This window comes from Anomalospiza imberbis, chromosome 2 (genome assembly GCF_031753505.1).
Source record: "Anomalospiza imberbis isolate Cuckoo-Finch-1a 21T00152 chromosome 2, ASM3175350v1, whole genome shotgun sequence".
NCBI lineage: Eukaryota > Metazoa > Chordata > Aves > Passeriformes > Viduidae > Anomalospiza > Anomalospiza imberbis.
This window is the reverse complement of record NC_089682.1, coordinates 5,978,215-5,987,920: the sequence shown is the minus strand read 5'-3', so window position 1 is coordinate 5,987,920 and position 9,706 is coordinate 5,978,215. Positions and strand designations below refer to the sequence as shown.

Genomic DNA, 9,706 nt, shown 5'->3' with positions numbered 1-9,706 from the left:
TCGTGAAATGGCAGAGTACAAAATTTTCAGTGTAATGAGAAAAAAAGGACAGCAGAGTTGTTACCCTGGACTGCAGGAGAGCAAATTTTAGGCTATGCAGGGAGCTGTTTTAATGGAGTACACCCAGAATCTGCTTCTGAGGGTTTAGGGAGCCCACAAGTGTAGGTCAGACTTTAGGAACCACCTTTTAGAACCACTGGAGCAGATGTGATTTGAGTCAAGCACGTGGAGCAGAAAGCCAGCTTGGCTGAACAGGGAACTCCTCATGGAGCTCAGGAGGAAAAAGAAATCATGCAAGGTCAGGCTTCAGAAGACACAAAAAGCCAAAGCTCCATTGGAATTGAAAGAGAAACATCACCAAGGGAAAAAAAAAAAAAAAAAAAAAAAACAGAGACCCATGTTTAGGAAAGGAAATGTATTTTATTGAAAAAAAAAATTACATTTCACTTATACACCATGAAAATACTGAGTTGTGTGTTATTTTCATAAGAAGAGGTCAAGACTTGCACAAGAAAACCACATTCTTTATTACAGCATTACTCCATGAGATGAGGCTCTGGTGGCATCTGCACTGGGCGTTTTCACTAAACAGTAGAGCAGGGCTAAATGTGCTTTGGGCAAAAACCCTAAATATTGGCCTCTTCCAGGTGCTACTGCCTGTTGAAGACATGGCACTCATTTGGTCAATACTGAATTATTTCTGAATTAGAGACAGATCTCATAGTTTCTCTACTCACATAGGTCCTAGGCAAATTCATAGCTATCCCTCCCCTCCATTTTTAACAATCTTGATTTCCACATTCAGCCAGATAAAAGCATGTTAAAGCAATGTAAGGGCTGCCAATCTCCCAGAAAGAAAGCAACACTGAAAGGGGATGCACTGCACCAACAAACACTGACAGCAAAGGGCAGGGTCGTTGGGTGGTGCTGAATTCTCCAGGGTTTCCTCCCATCACTGCAGCTCCAGCAAGAAGCCCAAGTTCCCTCCCTACCAAGGCAGGTACTCACACCTAGGACGTGTCAGGCACGTGAATACGCGTGCTGTACCAAAGGCAGGACAGGAATGCCTGCAGGTGGCATCCCGATGCCATCTGTCACAGCTGTGTCCCAAGGACGGTGCTCCAAGCCAGCTGTGACAGGCTCTGTCACACCTCTGAAAACCCCCTGTGAACTAGAGACCTCTGGTGTGGAAAGTCTTGTCAATCTGTCGATGACAATGAATACTAATGCCACACAGATTCCCAGGTAACTGCCTTTATTTATTTATAGATTTATTGATGTCATTTTTTCCTTGCTAAAGGGGGTGGGAAGGAAAAGAGCCAGACCTGGACAACTCTGGCACCATTTAAGAGCTGTGAAAACAAACTGGACATTTTCTCCACCTGGATCTCCCCATTATATTCCCTATTTAGAGCACTGATTTATTCAATGCTATTTCCTGCTCTGCTAGGCACAAGCATCACACAGATCATTAAGAACAGCCACACCAAATATTTTAGCACTATAATATTTTTGTGACACAGGGGGTGGGATGGGTTGAGAACACCAAACTCTGATTAACTGAATCACCAACTCTTCGTTCAAGTACTTCACTCACAAAGATTTCTTTTCTTTACCATTAACCATGCAGCTCTGCAATTAGGTCCTGCTCAGCCAGTACGTCACTGCCAGGGAGAGGCAACTCCCCTCTCCCTCATTTTGAGCAGCTGCATTGTCCCAGACCCTCTCCAGCAGCAGCACGGGCACTTATCTGTTCCCAGCATGGGGAGGTTAAGGGAACTAAAGAAGATAAAAACTTCATGAGTTTTAATGGATGAATTCCCCATTGATTTTAGCCCCTTCATGTCCCTTGTTATGGGGACAGGCAAATCAGGGACAGCAGAGATGATGGGAGAGGAAGGTTAGGGCACAGCTTTATGGTGTTGCTGAGATGGACAAGGTGGGTCTACCAAAGCAGTTGATAATTCTCTACCTTTCTTTTCAAAAGCACAAAAGCCAAGTCTGAATCATATGAAAAATGCACTCTTGGTTCTTCATGGCCTGCAGAAGAAATCTAAGGGAATTATGGCATGGCCAGGAGAGCAGGGGGCTGTAAACCAGGAGCTTTTGGGAGCACAAAGAGCTGTGCTGAACCACAGCCTTGGGACAGCACTGCCCAACAAACCCAGCACCAACCTCAGCTCCCTCTTGCTCAGAGTAACTCCTCCACATTTCCCCCATGGCAGGATGCAGGCAGAACAGTCTGCCAGCCCCATGGGGATGCTGCACCCACAGATTCCCAGGGGGAGAAAAGCCAGGCAAAACAAACCCCCAGCACTGCTGTTCCCTGCCACAGCTCCCTCCTCAGCAATACATTATTCATTTCAGTGACATTTCTACTGCTAACTTAGCAAAGCAAAAGTGCTTCTTTTTTAACACATCCAGAAATGGGGAACTCTAGGGAGAAAAACTCATGATAAATTCTCCTCTACTTTTTGCAGTGGTGATTTATTCGCAAGAGGATGCTGCCATGTTAAATTAAAAGGGACATAACAAGTGATGCTCAGTTTTGCCAAATCACCAACCGCTCAGGTAGGTAATGACATTTATAATAGCACAATGCTCCAAAAACTCCTTTATGATGCAGACCCTTGTGCTTTTTACAGAGACCCTGAAGTTCAACCAAAAAATTTAATCTGAACAGTATCTGGACAGTTGTTCTTTAGCCCTGGTCTCCCAGCCATAAGCAACAAAGACTCGCTATGCTTAGCAAGATGAAAAAATCTTGCTCTGGTTTTCAACCCTGTGAAAATTTTCACAGACTTTGCCTTTTGGCTAAATGGGATTTCATCAACAACTCAGCTCTCCTGAAACGTATTTATGAATTTGAATTCAGAACAAACAACTAAAATTCTTCATGCTATTACAGCTGACAAACTACAAGGAAAACATCTTTGCTTTCCCAATTTGTCTATTCAGCTGTCTGTGCACAGGTTTAGCACAAGCTGGGAATTATTTTGGTCAGGTCCATACAATGGGAATCCCATCTCTTGGCTTGTCCGTGTCTTATTTAATTAAATAAACAAATCCATCCCCAATTTTTAACCCAACCTAGATGTATTTGAAACTTCTTTCCAATGCAAAATTTCAGGTTTATGCCACAAAGCTCACCTGATTTTAAAGTGGATTAGGTAGCAATATTTAGGGTTTTCTTCTTAAACAATGGTTATCTACCATCCTATTGCCTCTCTCTACAATCAAGCGTACAAGCCTTACTGCAGGAAGGATACAACTTGTAATGGCCAACCAGAAAAATACACAAACACTAGAAAGCCAGTTTCATCAGAAATTAAATCATTTGCTATTACACAGAACTTCATTGTTTTTCTGGCACAGAAGTAGTTGAATTACTACACACACCTCAAGGACAATCATTTAAGATGTGTAAACAGATAACAGTTCCACCTAGTCAGTACAAAGCACCACACAAACTTTAGATACATAGAAAGTTTGCTCATAAATATTTCTTTGTTTAACAATTCAGCACTAAAAAAATATTACTTAAAAAGGCATCTTTTATTAAGTTATTCAGTTTGTCCAGGGCTGGTGGGGTTGTACTATCCCTACTATATTACAGCCACCTGACTCTCTTTCCAAACCATTTTACTTCTCTGGAAGAAAAGGCTATGTGTGGCTGGGACCCAAAGCTTCAGCACAATCTATAAAAATATAATTCTTTAAGACCTTCTGCTCACATCCTGAAGGCCTACTCAGCCAGCCCCCCAAATTCTGTTTCCCACCCCTACCACATTGCAAATAAAGCTTCAACACACACACACACACACACACACACAGAGTACATAAATTACACTCTTCTACACATAGATTTTTTTTTTCTAAACAGCAATGCAACCACGAGGGCAATAGGTAAGTGTGATTTCAGTGGTAACATATGGCACAGCCTTCTCATATTGCTGGTTTTCTCTCTGAATAATGTGTTGCCTTATTCTCTGCTCTGCATGTTGGGGGATTTATTACCATTATTTGCACTGTGGAGGCACTGAGTCAGGAATGTGTGCACACTTAGGAGCATCCCATCTGCCTCGAGGTCCTCTGCTGCCAGAGCAGCAAAAGCACCACACTGGTGGCACTGGGGCTGTCACCTGGCACTGGTTTCCTGGCGAAGCAGATGGGAGTTTTCCTTGGCTGTTGACTGCCACACCACCACATTCCTCCCTTCTGGGAAATGGTGAGAACTAGCTGGGTCTCTCCTGAAGCAGTGCCCTGACAGCAGCAGCCCTTTGCTCAGGGCACACTCCTCCAGTGGCTGATTGAACCTCGGGGATTTACCTGAAATCTGCTCCTGCATGCATGTACAAACTCACTGGCTTACTCGTTTATTGACAATAATGCACTTTCAAGAGTTTTCATTTATTTGAAAGAGCTATTTTTGGGCTGTGATTGAACATCTCGAAGCTTAGTTTCCATGGCTGACAAATGTCTCTAATGGAGGTGTTTTAGAAAGCTACAGAACTGCTCAGCAGGCTCTCACTTACCAGGAACATGAAGAACATGTGCTTTCAGGAAGGACAGCTCTCTGGATATCTAATCCTGGGATTCTCAACAGGAGTGGAATGACTACAGTCAATAAGCCATAAGGCAGCAAGGGGATGTAAAAGGGACGTGTTTCCCTTCATGAAGAAAAATTTTAGTACCAGAGTGACCAAAATTTGTAACGTCTCAGCTTTTAAAAGCATTCTTCACCTGGACAAGAACCTTTACTCGGGAGAGGTGGTTTTTTCTTCAGTAGAAATACAAACCAAACCTCTCCAGGACACAAGTGGAATGACACAGCACTTCCTGCTCTCCTTAACCTGGATCCCTGCTCCTCTCCTCCTGCAAACCACCACGCTGGCAGGGACACTGCTGAGTGCTGGCAGAAGCTCTTGTTCCCACATGAGGAACATTTGTTTCCCACTCTACAGCCCTGTGTACTCCACCCTACAGGGTGAAGGTAAAAATTCAGTGAGTGGAGTGCAGTTAAACGCTGCACAAGGAAGAGATCTCAAAATGAGTCATGGTTCTTACTCCAAGCCCCTCTTCTCACCTTGTTTGCAGGAAAAAAGAGCACAACACAATGAGGTCCTACACATACAAGTAAGAGGGATTCAAGGGAGGGGTGCAGAATGCCAGAGATTTTCTTCCCATGAAACCTCTTAAAAAAAAAAAATACAACAATGATGTTACTCACTTCCACATCCATACCTTACAGTAAGATGATTACAGGTCACAAATGTGCTCTCTTCCATTAACTACCCTTTCTCTATCCTAGGACATAACTAAGGAAACATTTAATTACATCCACTTTATTCAGCAAGACTATCAAACCATTCTTGTGCTGTTTAATTCTGAAATTATTAACATATTTAAAAATAGGATCTAACAATTTGTATGTGCACAGTATAATAAAGGTAGATGCTTTTATTACAATCTTCCTTGCCACATATTTTAAAATAAAATTAATCAATACAATCACCGTAACAGTCTCAGACAACAAATTAACACCATCCAATCAAGACACAGTTAAGATACTCAAAAGGCAGTATGAGTAGCTGGAAAACTTGGTCCTCCAACTCTTTTGTGTAACACATGGATTATAGATTTCTCCCCACTTGAGATAAAAATCAGCACACAAACATTAACAATTCATACTGCGGGTTTCTGAAGTGTTTCTACTGAGTGTGAATAGCAGTGATTTTAGCACAATGTCTTTATGCACGTCTCAATTCTCAGCATGTAGAGACTAATCCAGGCCCAGAGTAGATGGTTTGTAAACAACTTTTGGTCTCTCCTGCACAGGTGGCTCTAAAAACAAGTGGGTGGACTTGAGCAGTGGCCACAGGCACTGCAAATCACTCCAGGAAAAGGGGATCCGACCCAAATTAATTCCAGAATGGAGAAAGAATGTGAGGGAAGTCGAGTGGACACAAAGCATTCACCTTTCATGCTCCCGGGATGGCCAGGGAAGATTATCCATTATTACAGACTCCACTCTCTGGGCTAAAGTGCTTGTTCTCCTGTCATCAATTAGGACCTAAGCTAGTTTAGATTAACCTTTTATCTTTAATTAAAGGTTTGCAAGTTTATCAGACAATGCTGGTCAGTCTCCTCCAAGCCCCTAAATAAATAGTGGGCACTGTCTGACACTGAGACCTTTCCAGCTGCATGAGACAGACAGCAGTAACTCAGGAAAAGATACAGGTATAATATGCAGGAGGAGAGGAGGGAATGAAATATTAGACAGGACTGTGCTGAGTGTTTGAATTTTGTTCTGCACATGAGCTTTGTGTAACTCTAAACAAATAAAAATGTGTACCTTGACATTCAGAAATACCCGTCAGCCTGCTGTGGCTACAAAACGTTAGCTACAGAATATATTTACAGCTAATTTCTGATGTTTGTTCCTGGCAAGAGATGTTAATTCTTCACTGAAGATATAAACCTGACCTAATTTAGATCAGGTCAGTGGGAGTTTAAAACAGGTATCACATAAGCAACCCTCAGGGACACAAGCAGATGAAGCCAGCAGCCCATTGCTACAGGATCCAGCTACTGTGAAATAGGAACTTTTGCAAATTGAGCACATTAGTATGAGTATTTTTTTTTTTTTTTAACATGAGTGTCACAGATTCTAAGGAAGGTGTAAATTACTGAATGGATCCATTCTCTGAAGAAGTGGGAAAAGATTACACCCTACAGGTATAAACTGCTCCAACAAACATATCACTTTGTCTTTTATGTCAAGGTCATGGCTCATCATGGTTTATAATTAAAATTTTGTTTGCAGTGTTTGTCTTCCCAAATTCCTAGCTTCTTTATTTCAGAGAAAACAGCCCTTGCCTTTCTCTCAATCCTCTTGTGAAGTATCTTTATTCTAATGGCAAAATAAAATTGTGCTGTCTCACACTTACTAAAAGGGCATTGACCATTGTCTGTACAGGCAGGCAAGTTCAGGATGTTGATCCCTTCCTCCTAAGAGGCAGCAGGTTTTATACACTTCCACATGAAATAGTCTATTTTTAAAAGATGAATAAAGTCATGGTTATGTTTGGAATATGGCATGCAGCACTTGGTTAATCAATGCTAGAAACAGTTAAAATCCTTTCCATGTTCAACTGTTGAAACCTATCACCAGCTACAGTATTTAAATATCTTTGCTGAAAGCAAGTATCTCAAAAGAGGTAATTGTCTTCCTGGCACAGCTGCCCGAGCAAACTGCAGCTTACCTAAAAAGGGGGAGGAAATATTATTATGAGTAATTTCCAGCCCATCTGGAAGTTTGTGTTGCAGGGAGAACGAAATTTAAAAATGCAGCTCTGCAAAGAAAGGTTGTTCAGTGTGCTCAGAGAATCATGGAATGGCTGAGGTCGGAAGGGAGCTCTGGAAATGCTCTGCTCCAACCCCTGAGCAAGCAGGGCCAAGGACAGCAGGGTGCTCAGAGCCATGTTCAGTCAGCATCTGAGTATCTCCAAGAACAGAGACTCCACAACCTCTCTGGGCAGCCTGTGCCAGTGTTTGATCACCTTCACAGTGAAGTATATTTTCCTAATGTTCAAATGGATTTTCCTGTATTTCAATTTGTGCTCCTGTCTATTTATCTCTTCCTTGGGCAACACTGGGAACAGCCTGGTTCCCTCTTCACTGCTTCCCATCAGACTTGTACACTCTGTCAAGGTAGGTCACATCTTTTTACAGGCTGGGTAGCAGCCATGAGCTCATATCTCTGTTACTGACTGCTGATTTTAGCAACTGTGCACAACACCAAAATTATTATGCTAGAAAGTTATTTCATGACAGTGGTTACTAAAAACTGGCAGTAGAGTCCCATTTTGTAGATAAATTCCTGCTGATTTTTTTTCCTTAAATTCTCAAGTAACATGATTTTTTTTCAATTTTGATGCCAAATGCAGGAGAGGAAATCAATCAGAAATCCAATTTCCATCCCCTTATGCAGTCTGAGACAAGTAAAGCTCATCAACTTAATCTGGATTTAACATCACACTAGACTTTATCTTGGGACAAGCAAGAACATGGATCCCATACAGAAATCCTACAGAAGTCTGAGTGTTCAATACCTGTCAGCAGACCTGCCCTGCTGCTTTAGTATGTGGCTATGATCCCTAGGACACTGAAATGATTAAAAAATCCTGTTCTGAAGCCTTATCAAGCAGAATTGTGCATTAATAATAATAATAATGTATTTCTGTATTCTCTAATTGTTGTTGCTTGGAGAGACATTATGAAGTTAATTTTTCTGTCTCACTGCATTTGGTAAACACGTGTTAACTGACCAGATCTTACTAAACCAAAACCACTGCTTTTGCCACATTGCTTCTTTGCTAAGGCTGCCAGCAGTGCTCACTAATGTTAAGTGAAGTGCCCATGTAGTTCCTAAGCACAGCCACCCACAATGAACAAACCAAGGCAGCCACCTTCCAGGGTAAGAGCTGCGTTCTCTTTTGCCCTTAGTTAAAAGAGAATCAAACCTGGCCTCAGAGGCCACCCTTCTAACCAGTGGTATTGAATCAAGGCATGATCATGTTAATGAAGGTGTTTGTGGAGCAGCTTTTGGAGGAAAATCATGTGGGCACCCACGGACATGAGAAATAAGCAGCCAGAACCTGTGACAACTGAAACTGTGCAGCTGTTCATGGACAAGAAACAGGAGCAGAGATCAGCGACATGAATGACACCTCAAGGTCACTTCAGAGTACTGAACATGCCAAACATCTTCAAAGTACTCCTACACACAAGCAGAGCTGTGTGTGTAGCTTTAACCCTGCTTTGTTCCATAGCAGCTGAGATACTGAATACCAGGGCAGGTAAGCAGGTACCTCCAGGAAAAGGGAGCATGGAGCCAGCTCCATTGGCACTAGATGCCGTCTTGAAATACATTTTCCAGTCAGTCAAGCATTCCATTAGCAAATTCACATCTACAGTCTTTGGCAAGGCAGGAACAGCTCTCTTGCCCTGGGTAATCACACAGACTAAGTGAATCTGACAGACATTGGGATACCTGGGAATATTCTTCAATGCACACTAACTGTTCTGGTTTTAAAACTGAGCAAGGCCAGCACATATGTTTGAGAGTGGATATCTGCCTATGCTGGGCACTATTTCATGAAAGTCAGGTTTCTGTCACAGATCTAAGGCAAATATTACAATTTACAGGAAAGAAATGAGGACATCGATACATTGTGCGTTATTGGAGACACGGAGCCTTTATAACACGGTGGCTTTCACTATGATCTCTGGGTTTTCTATGTCCTTTTTGCTTTGGACCATTCTCAGTTCCAGCTGGGCTGAGTTTGGTTTGTTTCCTTCTCCAGCTTGCACTAAAAAGATGACATCAGAATGTCATTAAAAACAGCAGTATAAAAAGAAACAAGTTACATTGTTCTGTTACCCCACGAATTTCTCTACCTTTCTCCCATTCCCGTTCTCCCTTACTGCTCCCTGCTAAAGGCTTCCAAGGTGGAAAATCCAGGTCAGCACTGATTTCTTATCACCACTGTTCCACACCTCTCTCTCCAGGAAAGAAACACAGCTCTGGTGTTCATTAGGAAGTCACACAGACGTGCTCAGAGAACCCACAGATTTCCTTAAGAACTGAAACATGGGAACTCCAAGGGGAGAGAAGCTGAAAAAAAAAAAAATCACTCCTCAC

At 42.3% G+C, this 9,706-nt stretch overlaps 1 protein-coding gene across 1 annotated transcript in view; it reads right to left on the bottom strand.

The window, feature by feature from the left end:
* Positions 1 to 400: 400 nt before the first annotated feature.
* PDXK (pyridoxal kinase) overlaps positions 401 to 9,706 on the bottom strand; it is a 46,002-nt gene continuing 36,696 nt past the window's right edge. The window contains exon 11 of the mRNA XM_068179668.1: positions 401 to 9,374. Coding sequence (XP_068035769.1) covers positions 9,262 to 9,374 — 113 coding nt within the window. The 3' untranslated portion in view covers positions 401 to 9,261. The remainder of the gene's footprint in view (positions 9,375 to 9,706) is intronic.